The 18,420-nt window shown below is 42.9% G+C and overlaps 1 protein-coding gene across 1 annotated transcript in view; it reads right to left on the reverse strand.

Moving 5' to 3' along the window:
* Positions 1 to 1,239: 1,239 nt before the first annotated feature.
* Positions 1,240 to 18,420, reverse strand: part of CACNA2D3 (calcium voltage-gated channel auxiliary subunit alpha2delta 3) — a 2,522,256-nt gene continuing 2,505,075 nt past the window's right edge. Inside the window, exons 36-38 of the mRNA XM_078662383.1 lie at positions 8,235 to 8,352; positions 6,559 to 6,636; positions 1,240 to 1,659 (exon numbers count right to left, since the gene is read on the reverse strand). Coding sequence (XP_078518509.1) covers positions 1,567 to 1,659; positions 6,559 to 6,636; positions 8,235 to 8,352 — 289 coding nt within the window. The 3' untranslated portion in view covers positions 1,240 to 1,566. The remainder of the gene's footprint in view (positions 1,660 to 6,558; positions 6,637 to 8,234; positions 8,353 to 18,420) is intronic.

Raw genomic sequence — 18,420 nt, forward strand, 5'->3', positions numbered from 1 at the left:
TGATATCTGTATTTGAGTATCCCACTCTAAAACCCTCCCTAAACTTCTCCCACTTAGTCCTAAGTATTGCCCATTTTTAAGACAATCTCCCATCCATCCCACAATTACTATTAAAATGTATACCTATGTTTGCAGAGATCTGGGCACATGTGCCCAAGACCTCCACACAGAAAAGATGGGAGTGGTGGAGGCATAGATCTTTTTACAATTTTGTAGAAGTACTACTGTAGTTCTACTTCATGTAATACAAAATGCAGTTGGGTCGAATGCTGAAGCAAATTCCCCTCTGCAATACTGGACAATCCCAACCAAAAAGCTTTAGTGCTGGGCTGAAAACTCCACTTGTCTGGGTCTATTTTATATACATTTGGAGTAAAGCCACTCATTCTGGTATAGATTCGATTCTGTATCTCTTGAGACAGTTGCATAACATGCCATAACATAACACAGCATAATACAGCATTACATAAAATCGGAGAACACAAAGGGGTGTAACTTGGTCAGATTGTGGGGGTGCACGCTTCATGAGGGGGGCATAAGAGGCGGAAAGACATATGAGTGTGGATTGTTAGAAGTACTCAAAATACAATAATTTTCATACTAACCACGTTTTATGGCAGGTGTGTGTGCGTGTGTGTGTGTGTGTGCGTGTGTGTGTGTGTGTGTGTGTGTGTAAAAATCCAGGGTTAAATCTGACAGACACCATAACTGACTGAAAACACCTGTACCCAACTATTTGCTACAGAATACATTTTATGTGGGGGTGTAACACTGCAAACACCCCCCTGAAGCTAGACCCCTGAGAACGCAACACAACAGACCAGAAAAGGAAACCACAAAACAAGAGCGTGGTGGACAGCAATGAGACTGCTTCACCCACTCATTTGGTACACTGGTACTCACTAGGAATAATTGCCCTATTTCGCATCTTGCTCTTTTTTTTAAAAGCAATGTTTAATGTATTCAATTTTGGGTCTAAACTAAATCAAGGTAAAGGAGAGCTCTTTAGTGGATTCATTTCTCTACACACATTTGGACTTGTAGGGAACCAAATATTGCACAAATCACCACCCTTTGAATTCAGAGAGGAATGATTATATGATTGTCCAGAAAAAGATGTTTTGAACAAAGAAACAAATACAAAAAATTGCACAGTTTTAAAAATATGCACGTAAGCATCTTCAAAAATACATTAAGTGTGAGGAACACACATAGGATTAAGAAAGAACACACACCAAATTCCTAATTTTAATATACTTTATTTAAAAAGTACACCATTTTCAGTTGTTCATGACGTGACAAAGCTGAAAGTAATATTCACCATTGTGTGCTGTCTCTTGTCCTTTTGTGGTTGGTGTGTCATTATCATATGGCGAGTTCACACCTGCATGAGTTGCAAAGTAAAAATTGGTAAACATGTTTTAAGAGTTTTTTTAAACACGAACAGTTTTAAATTCATGAAATGCTGATGAGTTGATTATATTTCAATTCTTCTGTGCTGTCCCGTTTACTCAGTTCACAGTTTATCCATGTATTTAGCATGCCATGGGTTGAGATCAGTCAATGTCACCTTGAGAAAAGCGTCAAAACTAGAGAAAGGAGAACAAAAAGTGGGCGCGCACTGAGACCTAGAACTCCACCGCATTCCCTTGCATTTTCCTGAAAAGGGAAAATAAAATAAATATTCATGTAATCATCAGTATTTGTTCCATGTGTGCTTAAGATCACCATAAGATACTTTGATATTAGCAGACATTGAACACAACACAAGTTCACTCTGAAGAAAAAAAGGATCACACTGGTGCTTTCTGTCCTCAACATCACGTGACCATATAAATGAACCGATTGCAAAGTTCATCGACAAATACAGCACAAACATAAGACGAACAGAAATGAGCACAGTACTAAAAGAACCACGCGTGCATTAACCAGAGGACAATGAGTAGCACAGACAAACCAGCGTTATACATTACATGAATGGTCGCTTCGTCTATTTTGCTTGCAGTGTGCACAGTACTGTAAAATCCCTGAATGTTAATCATTTCTGTACAATGTTGGATGTTTTGCAGAATACAATAACTGGCCAATATAAACCCGACTGAGAAATGTCTAAACATGTATGCGTTTCGTCAGTTTCTGATTAAAACAGCTGGCCACTAGCTATTCAAAAATAATGGTGGCATGAATCAATTTAAAAGTCAACTTCATCTAAACTACCAGAAAGAATCAGATGAAAAAATTGATTTCGCTTGTAAACATGCATATTTTATTATAGAATGAAGCCGCTAAGAAGATTGTGTGTTTTTAACCATGCAACAAAATTGTATGGGTCATACTGACTATGCCAAGGTCTTTGATTGTCGTCCTGATTCACAGCTAAGAATGAATTATGTTCCAATATTTAACAAATCTGATGTAACAGCTTTCAGTTGTTTCCTTGATCAATGCACAATGGGCTATACAAAATTAAAATCAAAACAACAAAAATAGTATTTATCAAAAGATTATAATGAAACTATTTGAGCGAAGTACTTTTTTTTAGCCTTATTTATTTCGAAATAGGAACGGAAAGTCTCTTAGATTGAAGCCCATTCACACCTTTTACTTTCCCAGGACATTTTGCAAGACATCTGTCCTGTACTATGCTCTAGCTTAGCCAATCATAACTGGGTGGTGGCAATAACCTGGAGCCTCTTTAAGGCTGGGGCCTGTTTTGTGCCAGTTTCACAGCTAAAACCTTGTAAAACACAGTTCAATTACTGGATGATGCCACCCGGTAGGAAGCAGGGGCTTAAAGAAGGGTTTCCTTGTACAGGCCTTTCATTAGTGAATTATGAAATGGAAGGCTGTGGCATTACTCATCAACAACACTCAAAAAGCAACTATTCCCACAAACTAGAGGAGAGAAACTAAAAACACTAAGCACGGCCCTCACAATGTTTCATCATATAGGCTTTTTGCAGTTAGAATACATATTTGAAAATGATCTAGCAGTCCCCGCAGGTGCAAAATGCATATGCCCTTCAATTCGCAAAGTAAAGATTGGCAAGTGCTAGAAAACACTTCTCCATAAAACCTAAAATAAACTTTATTGACCTAAATTAGCTTAAAGTCAAAGAATATATTTCCCATTTTTATCATTTATTTTTAACTGGCTACATACCTAGGATTTTAACAATCTTTACAGTCTTTGCTGTTTGGTAACATTTGTAATAAATTAACCTAGCTAAAAAGCATCATTAAAAAAAGAAATCAAGGGCATTGCCAAACATTTTTCGTGCACAGTGGAGTAACAACTACAGTTTTGAGTCACGAATAGTAAGCAAGGAAGAGGTTTCCTTAGTGCAGCCATAATAAACAATGCTTGAAAGTGATTACAAGTGGATGAAAGACTTTTAGTTCAGATATGAGAATCACATATAAAGGGTACAATCAGTAGTAAATATTAACTACAAGTTATGACAACAAAATAGAATCTATTGTTGCAGACAGTGCCAGCATCAACAATGGCATACACCACCTTAAATGGTGCAATTAAATGCACCAGTCCACATTGTGGTGAACAGCTTAAGTCAGAGTGAAATGTCTAATATTCTATGAGCACCTACACTATTCCACAAACTATAATATGCTTCACATGAGATCATACATCTGTTGTGAGGCTTGAGCATGATCCTAAGACTTTAGTATGCATGTTCTCTGCCTTTTCGAGTTATACGCTACATGACAGTGTTTCACAACTAGAGTACACTATGGATTGCTCACTGGCAGTGAATAAAACACAACTTCTAATTGCAAGCTCTTTGGCTAAACAAGTACATATAGCATATACATTAAAAGAGGGGAAACGTGAGATAAAATACATCTGCAAAATAACAGCTACAGTTTTGGCATTAGCTCTAATGAACAAATGTATAAAAAAAAATCAAGTTTATTTTTGCCTAAACTTGCAATATATGCACGTATGCATATTTACTTACAGACAAAAAAAACATGCATTAACAGATGGGGTATGCTGATACATAAATATACTGAGCAGGTGCACATGCTCTTGCTAACTTTTCTTCTGCACTGCGAAAATGTTTTCCCAACAAGAAACCCCGCCCCTAAACTCCTACCAATTTTGATGGTGTTCATGTCTCCTTCCAATCTTGGAAGGAAAACTACTCTTATACTTGTCCGGAGCATATTTCTGATTTTCTCAAAGTGGGAATGTGCTTGAGCTTGAAAATTCCCACACATATTTTATAATTTGTACACATTCTCAGGGAATTTCAGACTGGGAACACCTACTCTCCCCCTGTGTGTAGAATTATTCACAGTCCAATCTTAGTGTCAGGTACTGACTTTGCGCCTACCGAACTACAACCCCCATGATGCTCTGGCTAAGAACTACAATTCCCTTGATCCTTTGCGGCGCGGTGGTATAGCGCGGCTGGGCCATGGCGCGGGTGTACTTGATTCTTCCCTGCTGTCCCGCGGATGCGCTGGCGGCTCGCTCCTCTGTGACCTGTTAGGATTGGGGAGACTTTTGACTGGATTTCCGGCTGGGATTCAGCATTTCTGGTAGAGTACCGCGCCTTGCATGCAGGCGCTCCTGTGTTGGTTGTTCGTGTGCCATGCTCACAGGATTTAGGCTTGCTTATTCAACGAATACGTTCTGGAGTTAGGACTGTAGAGGAAGCGGGCGCTACTCGCTTACCTGCTGTTGCTAGTTATATTCTGGACTCGTCTAGTGGCGGAGTGTTGGGGGTTACTTCCTTCACATTGCCGTCATGAACCAATGCCTTTAGGAATGTACTATTAACGTTTATGGATTACAGGTACCAAAGCGGAGGGCAGTAGTGCAGGAACTACACCCTGCCGTGTTTGGGGTTTATGACTACATTTGTGATCGTGGATTACAGGTACCAAAGCGGACGGCGGTAGTGCAGGAACTACGCCCTGCCGTGTTTGGGGTGTTTTGATACGGCAACTGCTATCTGGGATTTACCAGGGTATGTGGATGAAGGAATCTGAATTGCTGGTTTGCTATATACTAGGATATGATTTGGAGCGGGAGGTTCTTATCCCAGGGGTAGGTTTTTTCCCTTACGGAGGTATACACCATAGTTTCTACTCCATGCATGAATACTAATGCTGGCATTCATGTTGTACAGGGAAGGAGAGAAGAAGGCGTGCAGGTTGGCTGGACGCTCACAAGGACAGCAAAAGGCAGGTGGCATCTAGTCTTTTGTTTCAGCGAGAATTGAAAGAGAGTAGGGTTTGTGAACTATATTAACCTGTGCACTTTTCTTTTCACAGCTTCCCTTTCCCAGCTGCTCCCTTCCTTTCCTTTCCCGGGTTTTTTCCCCTTTTTAGGGGTTTTTTCCCTCGCCGTATCGCTTGAACACCCTGTGGTTACATATTCAGGGTGTTTGGGAGGTCCGGAGGTGGAGCTTTATTACATCGCATCGATCCTGCAGAGTGCAGACCTTGACACTTAGTGTTACTAAATCTTTTTACAGTGCAAAAACAATTGTTGTGAATATAAAAAATAGTTTTTCACAGGTCAAATGATCTACAGTCATATGATAAACTACCCTATTCAAGTAGCAGTCCATTTTCCGATGTGACTGCCAAAGAAGTGGGGGTGGTCAGGGAAATCATAATGAAGTGTGGTGAATGGGCAGTCATTTTGAACTTAGTACGACTTCATAAACTGCGCTAGATGCTTTTTCCACACTTTTGAGCAGACCTTACTCTTGAATGATCCAGTTGTCACGTCTGGAGTGAAAGAGGGTATGTGCACCAAATTGAATATAAAAACAGAGTGGATATAGAAATGGAAGGCAGCAAACAGAAATCATTCACTAAATGAAAAATTACAAGCCAAAAGTTAAAAGTGACATTCCTCAAACTTGCGAAACCCTAGCTATGCAAATAATTTCCAATGAATGTATGACATCCAAGGATAGAAAAACGGGGTTGCTCCAGCTTATTTCCCTATTTATTCGTGCATAAGTGAGAACGTTTTGTGACTCAGTAAAACCGGTACAAATTGTGAGAAATCAATGACCTACCTCAAACATGTCATATTTTACACCTGTTTTTTTGTGAATAAAATTTCTTACATGTATTCAGAGTGCTGTAGTACGAAATTGCAAACATTTTGCCCATGGAGTATACGTAACTTTGACAAAAAAATTTACACATTTAAACAAAATATACTTCGCTGTTATCTGGCATGACAACTCAACATGTTTGCATAACAACAGTTAATTATCATGCAAGATACAGGCTGGATCCTATCGAGCAGAACATGTCTTGTGGACGGAGCTCAGGTCAGTTTTACAATTGCCCAAATGCATTTTCTAATCACACTAGTCTATTGCAGGAGAAAAAAAAGCACAAAAGCGAAACCACTTAAAAGAATTGTTAAAATGCACAAAACCTTGTATTTGGGAAATACACACACTATGATGACTGGGATGTAGTTGAAACCAGTGTTATGCTCATTTGCTTGTAATGTTTGGTAATAGAGACAGGTAAGAACGATTAAAAAAAATTAAAACATACCTCCGGGTGAAATCCATGGCAAGATTCTGGCCGTCTTCTGATCTTCTGAGATTTTAAACGTTCACATTTGAGGGATTCGTTATGTTCACAGGAGTTAAGGAGCAAAGTTTTTGATGAAATGAAACACTTAAATCTAATGTGAGACTTTGAAATTTGGATTGCATTCACATTTCAAAATGAAAAAAATAATCCAAACAAGAAACGTATGTCATAATATTCAGGAAAAACCAATTGAAGTCATTTTACTGAATAAGAAAGAGTACATGCTATTGTTCAAATAATTGTAACATGGCAACATTTATCAGGTCTGTACCTCACGGTTTATCTGTTACAAATGACTTAATATATAAAACAGTCTCGTCAATATGTAAACATTTAGCTCGTAAAAAGATAAGAAAGCTCCTTTAGATTAAATAGCAGACTCTAATAATACATTTTATGATGGGGCTGCATTTCATGAGAAAATGTGCTTAGCACTTATAAGTGTAAAGACTAAAGGGCATATTTATGGGGATTTGGCGCACGGCAGCGTAGCAAGTCACCCTGATGCGCTGCCCTGCGTCAAAGTGAAAGGGCAGGAATGCCCCATATCAGTGGCATACAGCACATTCCTTTCCTTTCCCCTGCGCAGATGCCATTTTGGCATCCTAGCTCCAACAAAGGCACCGTTGCACCATGTTACAAGGGTGCCTGTGCTGTAGGCCTTCCTGCAGAAAAACAATCCTAGGAGGCTTTTCCCTCTTTCTATGTGTGCTGCAGAATGCAGCACACACATAGAAAGAGGAAAAAACAGCCACGGCCCGTGTAGGGCGTTCCACCGGGTGGTGACGTGTGGTGGGGGAGGGGCAGGGTGGGGGGTTGTAAAATACAGGAAACGGAAGATTACAGGTAAGTAACGAAAAAAAAACCTAATTTTGTTGCACACGCTGCAACGCCAAATGCGATGCAGCGTGCACAACAAAATTTGTCTCATTTATTTTTTCGTTACTTACCTGTAATTGTCCGTTTCCCCCATTTTACAACACCTCACCCTGCCCCTCCCCACATCACCACCCGGTGGAACGCCCTACACGGGCCGTGGCTGGGAAAAAACGTGGATAAATAAAGTTATTTATCTTTGTTGTGCCCCCCCACAACCCCTCCCCCGGGCGGTGTAAGGTTTTGACGCATTCACATGATCTTGTAAATCTGGGATGCGTCAAAATCCATGGGTGTAGCGCAGGAACACCCACTGCAACGTCCCTGGAACGCCTCCCTTGCACAGAATAAGGCATTGCAGTGATTTGCACTGCCTTGCCTCACTCCATACCCATGAGGCCATTCAAAGCCACACAAAGTGGCTTTGCATGGCCTCATATATATGATTTGGTGGTTTGTGCCGCCATTGTGTCACAAAGAGTGATGTAATGGCGGTGCAAGGAACTCGTAAATATGCCCCTAAAACCTTACATTTGAAGGCATCCTTCATTGTTAAAAACGTGACAGAAAATCAGACTGCTATATGGATTTACTACTTGTATTCACAATACCTCATTTTAGGGAAAAAATCTGGTTTTCATCACAGCTGATTGCAAACATATTTCAGTGATCTGCCAATGCAAATATGTGTTTGTTCTTTGCAGGGCTAATTTCCATCGAAAAATAGCATCTGCAGCAGCAAATCTCATCTGTCAAAGGATATACCTGATTTCTATAGGTGCCATTGTAATTGCTGGAACTGAATCACAGTTGCATTCATTGTCCACTACCACCATGAAAAGGTTGCTGCTTGGAATTTGTTGTATAACAAATGACCTGAAAAACAAAAACATCAAAATAAAGATAGGAATTGATCCAATGGCAAAATTACTTTGATTGTGACTGATGTTCCCCTTTACTAACCTGCAAGAAAATAATTTTCATATTTTCACTGTAAATATTCCCACAAGAAGAGAATCTTCATGGATAAGGCTAAGATTTTTATTTTTTTAAACTGTGCATGTTGAATGATGGACTAAGGTGCACGAATTAACACATTTTTGACATTGGATTTTTTTGTCATAAAATAAATATTTGTATTTTGATTTCTTATCGTAAACACTTGTGAAAAAGTTGGCTGATTTTCAACTCAGATACAATTTAAATTCATACGCAATCCACTATTTATCTTAAGAGCGCATTAAAGTCACCCAACAGTTAGGAAAACCAAGCATTGCAAAGCCAAATGGCCAGACTTTGGCTGCCAGTCTTGACTTTGCCAACATTTGTTTTGTTTTGTTATGATTTTTTTTAAAACGTTACTTTTGCCAGGGATTCTGCTATATGCTAAAAAAAACACTGACTAAAACTACATTTGTTTAATCTCATGAAAAACACATTTCCACAGTAATTTATGACACTGAAAGTATTTAGTTCGTGTGCAGAGAATGCTGTCGCACCTAGTAAATGAGCAGAATACTCTTATTCACAGGGTAGTTTACCGTTAGATTTGGGGCCCCTGGCAGAAACACTGCTACCTGCTGGGGAGGTTGCTCTCCTCCCCTCTGGACCCAATGGCCCTTCTAGCTTCTCATTTGCATTCTCAGCCCCTTCTTCATTCTCAGGGGTATTCCTTGCTTCGACCCAGGCCCTCAGCGCCTTTTGGTACTCATCCTTCTTGGAGAGCCCGGTCATAGAAATGTTGAACTTCCTGCAGAAGTGCTTGAGCCGCTTAACATTGTAGCTTTCCAGTTTCTCCTCTTCCCAATCATAATCAACAGATGCTATGGATGATGCTTTCTCCATGGTAGTTAAACTTGGCAGTTCTGTGCAAAAATAGAAAATCCCAGGAAAACCATCCACCAAAAGTATGTGGTCGTGTTTTGGTCTGCACTCACTAGTAGTGTTCACCAATCACTGTATATGAGTCACAAATGCAAGTACAAATCCTCACCGTTGACCACCAATGTTAGATTTGAGAGTCTCTAGTTGGCAGAGTTAGGTAACTTTGTCCAAATAGGGACCCGTGCGTCTAGTCAGGGTAAGGGGGTACACTCCTAAAATAACCCCTGCTCACCCCCTTGGTAGCTTGGAATGAGCAGACAGGCTTATCTCAGAGGCAGTGTGTAAAGCATTTGTGAACACATACAGTAATCAAGTGACAACACTACAAATGGACACCAAACAAGTTGTATATTTAACCCCTCCGCTGAACGTCCCGCACTGGTGCGGAACGTTCTATTGCGCGGGCGGGGCCGCGACGTTCAAGAGACGTGCGCAGCACTACCGAGGTAGTGCACGCGACGTCCGTTGAACGTGGCCAGCACTCAAGGGGATAAAAATAAGTATTTTTACATAGACTTATCACAAAACCATAAACGACAAAACTCCACAATACTGTATCAAAAATAATGTTCTATGTAGGAATACTTCAAAATAAAAGTTCATACGAGTCGGTAGCTCATTCCGGTTACTACTATGTTAAAAACAACAGAGTCTAGCAAATCCAACTGACCGCTTCGATACGGGTCAGCACAAGCGTGAACAGACTCGGTCACAGTACCTTTTACTCATTGAGACAGGCATGGGGTGCGAGCTTGATGTGGCAACCTTTGCGGTTGGGTTACAAGATGGAAGCGGTGCAGGGCGCGGTGTTCTCTCGATGCGGTGCAGGTAGCAGCTCGGTGATGTCTTCCGGACGGCGTCAGTGAGGCAAAGGCATGCAGTGGTGGGTGAGATGGTGCTTGATGCGGTGCTGATAGGTTAGCGTTGCAGTGACGGGGCGGTTGGTGGAAGCTGGCGGCGGTCAGCCAAGATGCGGTGTGGAATAAGGAGGTACGTCCTTAACTTACTAGCAGGGCACCAACCACGATGCGGTCTCAGGAATCTAAGTCAGCAACAGCGACAGCGTCGGTGTGACCAGTTCGGTTCGGTGAAGCGAGGCGGTGCAAAGTGCGGTGCCCACAGGTCACAGTGCAAGCAGCGGCTCGGTGGTGGCGGCATCGGATGTCATCATCGGTGAGATCAGGGTTGCGGTGCGAGATGAGGACGGTGTCAGCGTTTCCAGAAGCGGTGTGCAGAGGTTGGTGAAGTCTACTAGCCTTGAGACTTCGGTCAGGAGGCAAGCTCTATCTCAAGCCCTTAGAGATCCTTCACAAGCTGAATGAAAACAGCACAAAAGTCCTTTCTCCTCTCTTTGGCAGTCAGGGAACTACTGCAGGCCAATCCCTCACGCTTAGGGATAGTCTCTCCTCAGTCTCTCTGGTTCCTCTACTCAGCAAAGATTTCTTCTTGTTTCCCAAAAGGGATCTAAAGTTCTGGGGTCTAGGTCCCCCTTTTTATACACCGTTTCTCTTTGTTCTCTGAAGACAGAGAGGCCTTTGCCTAGTCCAAAGCAGTTCTGGTCAGTCCTGGAGTACTCTGTTTACATGACTCCACAGTTTTAGGGGACTTTAACTTCCATTTAGAAGATAACAATGACTCAGACGCTTCCTTTCTAACTGTTATCTTGCAGATCTTTGGTATGAAACAGATCGTATCCAAACCTACTCACCAAGCCGGCCATCCGCTGGATGACATTTTTACCAACAATGATCACATTGAAGTAGTATCGGTCCAGTCTGTCCCATGGTCGGATCACGCGGCCATCCATTTTAAAGTAAAAACGAATTCACCAATCAATGGTCGAAGAGAACATCCCCTGCTAGCTAAAACTCGGCCCTGGAAACACATTCAGGGAGACGAGCTAACCAAAATCCAGACTAATAATGCCCCCTCGATAAAGGATAGTAACGATGGGGCAAACACATTTAACCTATGGAATAATCAGACTGTAAATGAGCTAGCCCCCGAAGAATGAAAAAAAACAAGGAGACAACTAGCCACCTCACCTTGGTAAACAGCTGAAGTCAAACTTTTTTAAATGAAATGCTGGCGCCAGGAACGGATCTGGAGATCTGACTATAGCGTACAGCATTGGAAGGAATACACTAGAGCCTTGGAAGACTATAAAACAAAGATAAAACAAGCCCAGTTGCCCTACTTTACCAAAAAAAATCCAAGAGGCCACTAATTCCTGTAAGGAATTATTCAAAACTGTATCGAGTCTAACTAAGTGTCCTCGAAACATAATATTTGTCCCAGACCAACATTTTGTAGACAAACTGGCCCTTTTCTTTCAACAAAAAGTCCAAGCTGTCTATAACGAACTCCATGACCTATCGGCTATAGTGGGAATTGACAATAGGGAACAAACAGAACCCCCCTCGAATTGTCTACCTAAATTTTCCTCTCTTAATGAAAATCTGATCACCAATCTGTTAACTCTAACTAAATCAGGATCACCCCTGGACCCATGTCCTCCCTATATACTTCACCTGGCCCCCAAAGTAATTAGTTCTTTCCTGACTCCTCTTCTCAATGAGATAATAAGTTCCGGAGTCTTCCCTCAAAGATGGAAAAAGGCCGGCATAAGAACCATCCTGAAGAAGGACTCCCTGGACCCAAAGGAAACTAAACATTATCGTCCCATATCCTGTCTCCCTCTACCATCCAAAATATTAGAAAAAGCCATAAATCAGGAGCTAATGGAGTTTATAGATCTCAACAACATTCTGGCCGCCACCCAGCATGGCTTCAGATCATGTCACTCTACCGAAACTGCACTAATAATAGCTACAGAGGAAGTCTGTAGGACCATGGACAAGGGTGGTAGAGCGGTCCTAATACTGCTGGATCTGATGACAGCTTTTGATACCATTAACCATGGGGCCAGAGTACAACAAATCCATTGGGATGGAATTCAGTCTGGAGAGTTTTTTCTCCCGTGCGGAGTTCCCCAGGGATCGGCACTCTCACCCACCCTATTTAACCTGTATGTGACTCCACTGGCTAAACTTAAAAAAGCTCATGGCCTGTAACTGGTGTTTTAGGCAGACGACATTCAGCTAGTGGTGTCACTCAGACAGTAGAAGTCACAGCGGAGCGTTTCCGTAACTGCCTCCTAAGTGTAAAGAACTGGATGAATAAGAACTTTCTAAAGCTAAACACTGAAAAAACAGAGGTTATTGAATTTGGACAAAACCCCTCTATCTGGAATCAACTATGGTGGCCTCAAGTAGCTGGTATTTGTCCTATCCTGCACAAAAAGTTAAGAACTTAGGGTTTGTGATTGATAAGGATCTTACACTCACTTCTCAAGTCAATCATGTCACATCGGCCTGTTTTTTAACAATGATGGTCCTAAGGAAAATGCTGCCATTTATACCCTTTACTTTAAGGAAAACGGTAGTTGGAGCCCTGGTTTTATCACGCATCGACTACTGCAATGCAATGTATCTAGGAACTGGTGAAAGACAGTTCTCCAAACTCCAATCATTGCAAAATGCCGCAGCAAGAGTACTGTTGGATCTTCCGAAATGTCACCCGACAGCCAATGGCATACGCCAACTCCATTGGCTTCCTGTTCGACGTAGAGTACAGTTCAAGACCCTCTGTCTAGTCCATAAAACTATAAATGGAGCAAGGACATGAAAACTCTTTTTCCTCGCTATGTGCCACCTCGCACACTAAGATCTGGTAGTCTGGGCTTGATCTGCCTACCAAGAAAAAAGAGAGCCAGGTGGGGCGGCAAGTCTTTCTCACACAAGGCTGCAAAGTTATGGAACACCATGCCCACCGAGCTACACCTAGAAACAAACAAGATCAGTTTCAGAAAGGCATTAAAAAAACCTGGCTCTCCCACCATGGCCTGATAGTCTCATCCTAAATCTTTCATGCAGGACCAAGACGCCCGGGCATAAGTGTGCTTAATAAATAATTCAGTCAGTCATACATCAATTTACCATAGAGAGCAGTTGCACTATGGTGCTGGACAGCAGTGGCACAGTGCCCAAAAGCATCTGTAACCAGCAAAACTCCTGCCACAGGGACTTCATATACTTGGAAATGTAGTTGGTATCTCGGTCAGACACTACCTTTCTAGGAAATCCCACTTTGGAAAAAATTCCCTTGCAGTGCTCGTCCCACCACGGGGGTCGTCACTGTCCTCAGAGGTACGGCGCCCGGGTATTGGGTGGCATGGTCTACCAAGACCAGGATAAACCTGTTGCCCATGGCTGTCTTTGGGGTCCAGTGGCCCCACAATGTCAATACCCACCCGTTCAAAGGGGGTGCTGGCCAAAGAGAATGGCTGGAAAGGAGCCTTCTGCTTCCTCCCAATCTTTCCACTTGACTGGCAAGTCTGACATGTCCTGCAATGAGTGTCTGAACTCTTGCGCATTTTGGGCCAATAAAAGTGGGTGACAAGCCTCTCAAAGGTCCTGCCCCAAATGTCCTGCTAATGGCATATCATGAGCCAGCCCAAGTAGGAAGGCTCTGAAGCGCTGGGGTACTACCAGCACACAGGCTGACCCAGGCTCAGCAACCTTAGGCTCACTATACAGGTGACCATTCTCTCAGTAGATCCAATGTGATCCAGACTGATCACCTGCTGCCTGGTTCGCAGTCTGCTGTTGCAAACCCACAAGAGAAGGGCACTTGTTCTGCTCCTCAAAGAACTCTTCCCTGGAAGGTCCTCCTGCCTGCTGCCAATGGGTCAGCTCAGGCAGGTCCCTCAGTTCAGCTACCTGCTCCCCTGTAGGCTCCAGGGCATCCCCCTCAAGGTCTGCCTCCTCCTGGACCGTGGGAACTTCAGGACCGGTTTCCTGCACTCCCTGCCTCTTCACTTTAAGGCAGGCACCTGGGCCTCCCTCTCAGGCTCCAGGTCCTCTTGAGCACCCTTACTGGCTGCCATGGACCGTGTGGTCACACACGCCCAGTCAGGCAGACCTAACATCTCCAAATGAGCACTTCGCTCCACCTTAGCCCAAGGTGAGCTCTCCAAATCATTCCCTAACAAGCAGTCAACAGGCATGGCTGGCCTCACAGCTACTTGAAGAGTACCAGAGACCTCCCCACACAAAGGGAACCTGAGCCACCTTGCAGTGGCTCTCTGTGTTGGCAGTGGCAACAACTGGGTAAAATGCATTGGGGACAACCTGCTCTTGAGACACCAGGTGACACTTGACAGCTGTCACACTGGCTCCTGTGTCTCGAAGAGCCTCCATCCTATGGCCATTGATGGCCACCCACTGCATGTACTTCTTAGTGTTATCAGGCAGTTGGTTCCTGGGGACCACCTCACAGTCTCCTAAAGAGACAAGGGACATCTCTGCGGGCCCCACCCACCTTGGACACCCATCTCCTCCCTACCTTTTACCTACAATGCTCCCTGCCCTTGGGCCTACCAGAGGGGTGATTAATATGCTGAAAAGGGAAAGTTTAGGGACTGGCAATTGGGTGTACTTGCCCAGTCAACACGGCAGTACCGGACTGCACAGAGGCTCTGCAATGGCAGACCTGAGACACATTTTACCAGGCTGATTCTGTGGGTGGCACAACCAGTGCTGCAAGCCCACCAGCAGCATTTGGTTTACAAGCCCTGGGAACACTCAATGCACTGTACTAGGGTCTGACAAGTAAACCAAACCAGCCAATCATGGATTCACTAATCCATACATCAATTTACCATAGGGAGCACTTGCACTGTGGCACTGGACAGCACATGGCCCAAAGCATCTGTAACCAGCAAAATGACATGAGGCAACAGCAAAAAATGGACGGGAGACCCACGCCAAAGTGCCAGGTCTAACATTAACCAATGGCTAAAGTGAGCTGACCAACTGCCCCATTCTGCTTGCTGCAGTGTGAGGAAGAAAAATGTGAATGACACAACCAAAGGATGAAGATGGCTTGCTAAAAATTTCTTTAATTAAGTAAATTGTGTATGTAATTTTATAAAATCAAAAGTTTATGGTGTACCTCATTTTTTTAATGTTTTACAACCAAACGTCAATGGGGGTTAAGGTAAAAATAGAGGAGTTGGAGGAAGTAAACAGAAAAAAAAATAAACTTCAAAACTTAAAGATCAACTGGAGTGATCCTCCCTGGGCTGGTTTTAGAGCGGGTGGCGCCAGGTGCAACAATCCTTTTGGCCATCCCCCCCCAAATGACCTCTTTCTCCTTGGATTATCTCACTACCACCCAAACAGTGATCCTCATCTCTCTATAGCTCCTCTCTCGAAAGCATTTCATTTAAATTTTTAGCGCTACTCATACCAAAATAGGGCGTCTGAGCACTTTACAGCACACACACATTATATAGAGAAAATGAGTCATACATGTGTAAATCAATCTATAAGAAATGTTACCTAAGACAATGTGAACTACAAAGTGTAGGAGTCATGTCATCCTTATCAGTAGGCAGTATATTATTAGTTGTAGGCAATATATTATTACTTATAAGAGTGTTTGGCCTAAGGAAGCACAAACTCAGGATTTAAAACATAACACAATCATTAGGGTTGACTTTACTAATAAGATGGTATTTCTACTCAAACAAACCCTTTTTAGCAACTTTAGGATAATGAAATACTGGGGAAAGAATATAACATTTGTTCTGCTATCATGCAGTTTGCATGCAGCTCTTTGATGACATTTCATAGGTCACTGTGCTTTATTAGGATTGTAACTTATGAACTGCAAATCCAAAAAGGATCTCTGTGACAGAAGTATTAACCCACTGAGCAATCCACATACAATGCAGGTCTGTATTCACCATGGTTCATGTAGCTCTGTACTACTTTATGATGAGTCAAAACTGCTACTAGACAACACTCAGGAACATTAACCACCAGAGTTATCTTTACATTTGTATTGCTGCCTGAAAACTGCTGGACACACAAGGATCTCTGGTGCAGATGCTTTTGAATCCATGAATTATTTCTTAATACAATGCCCAATGAGCTCAGCAGGAGGTGCAGCTGCACCAGTTCCACCGCCCTAAAGTAGGCCGAGGATCCTCCCCTCAACCCGTTCCCCCAGATAAGATATATATATATAGAGAGATACACAGCACTGGCTGCACCAACAAGGATGAAAAACTAAAGCCTGACACTGAAGTAAGTGTTATCATGCACTGCATTTAATATGAAGTATCGGGGAAACTGAGTGCTGGGATGTGAAGCAGTGTGCAATATATATTGTCAAGCAGGTCCTGGACTCCGCGCTGATTTTAAATTGTGTGGCAAGAGCGTGCTTTGAATGTGCTCCAGTTCTTTCACCCCCGCAGTGCCATACTCAACTGGTTACATTGAAACTTTGAGACAGTCAAAAACAAACATCACGAAGATTGCACGACAAAGACGCTGTCTCACGAACTGCATCTTGGGAGTTTGAGTGTGGCCAACCACGGGGCGTGTAATCTAGCACTATACTGGGACATTGCACATAAGAGGACACACCTTTGAGAAAGGCTATTCGCCGAAACGCGTCAGGTGCCTCTGACACGTGATTACCTGCGCTAATTGAAATAAAGCATCTTTGTCCAGGAACCGGGTTTTGGCGCATTTCTTGGTTGGATATATATATATATATATATATATATATATATATATATATATATATATATATATATATATATATAATATACATACATATATATATATATATATTTTCAATTGAGGAAGGCGTAGCCGAAACACGTCTGTCCGAATATCGAGTAACTTAATAACTGGGAATAATATATATATATATATATATATATATATATATATATATATATATATATATATATATATCAAGTTTCACAAGTTACCCACAAGGCAGAGCGCACTCACAATTCGGCGTGTTATCTGGTAAGGAAATGTCAGGCACATCCAGCGTCTTGCAGTAACCTGACGCGTTTCGAGTAAACCACTCTTATTCATAGGTTTTCACTGCCATACACAAACTGCCAACAAAATGGTTTCCAGCAATCTCCCTTTAATAATACGCCATCAATCACAGTCAGGTGAGTTCAATTTCAATTGCATCATGGGCCTGGAAGTCCATAACATAAATCCCAAGTGGGCTGTAGGCAGTTCTGCATGAAATAAATTGTTCATCACGGGTGTGCCAACCCGAACATTCCCCAAGTGCACCTTTCGCCTGTTTGTTCCGCTCCGCTGAAAGCGAGTCCAGCAGCAGAACCGCCTGCTGCGCGGCGGTGCACCCCTCGGCCGGGTCGGCCGAAATAAATCAAGTTTCACAAGTTACCCACAAGGCAGGGCGCACTCACAATTCGGCGTGTTATCTGGTAAGGAAATGTCAGGCACATCCAGCGTCTTGCAGTAACCTGACGCGTTTCGAGTAAACCACTCTTATTCATAGGTTTTCACTGCCATACACAAACTGCCAACAAAATGGTTTCCAGCAATCTCCCTTTAATAATACGCCATCAATCACAGTCAGGTGAGTTCAATTTCAATTGCATCATGGGCCTGGAAGTCCATAACATAAATCCCAAGTGGGCTGTAGGCAGTTCTGCATGAAATAAATTGTTCATCACGGGTGTGCCAACCCGAACATTCCCCAAGTGCACCTTTCGCCTGTTTGTTCCGCTCCGCTGAAAGCGAGTCCAGCAGCAGAACCGCCTGCTGCGCGGCGGTGCACCCCTCGGCCGGGTCGGCCGAAATAAATCAAGTTTCACAAGTTACCCACAAGGCAGGGCGCACTCACAATTCGGCGTGTTATCTGGTAAGGAAATGTCAGGCACATCCAGCGTCTTGCAGTAACCTGACGCGTTTCGAGTAAACCACTCTTATTCATAGGTTTTCACTGCCATACACAAACTGCCAACAAAATGGTTTCCAGCAATCTCCCTTTAATAATACGCCATCAATCACAGTCAGGTGAGTTCAATTTCAATTGCATCATGGGCCTGGAAGTCCATAACATAAATCCCAAGTGGGCTGTAGGCAGTTCTGCATGAAATAAATTGTTCATCACGGGTGTGCCAACCCGAACATTCCCCAAGTGCACCTTTCG

This window comes from Lissotriton helveticus, chromosome 9 (genome assembly GCF_964261635.1).
Source record: "Lissotriton helveticus chromosome 9, aLisHel1.1, whole genome shotgun sequence".
NCBI classification, from domain to species: Eukaryota; Metazoa; Chordata; class Amphibia; order Caudata; family Salamandridae; genus Lissotriton; species Lissotriton helveticus.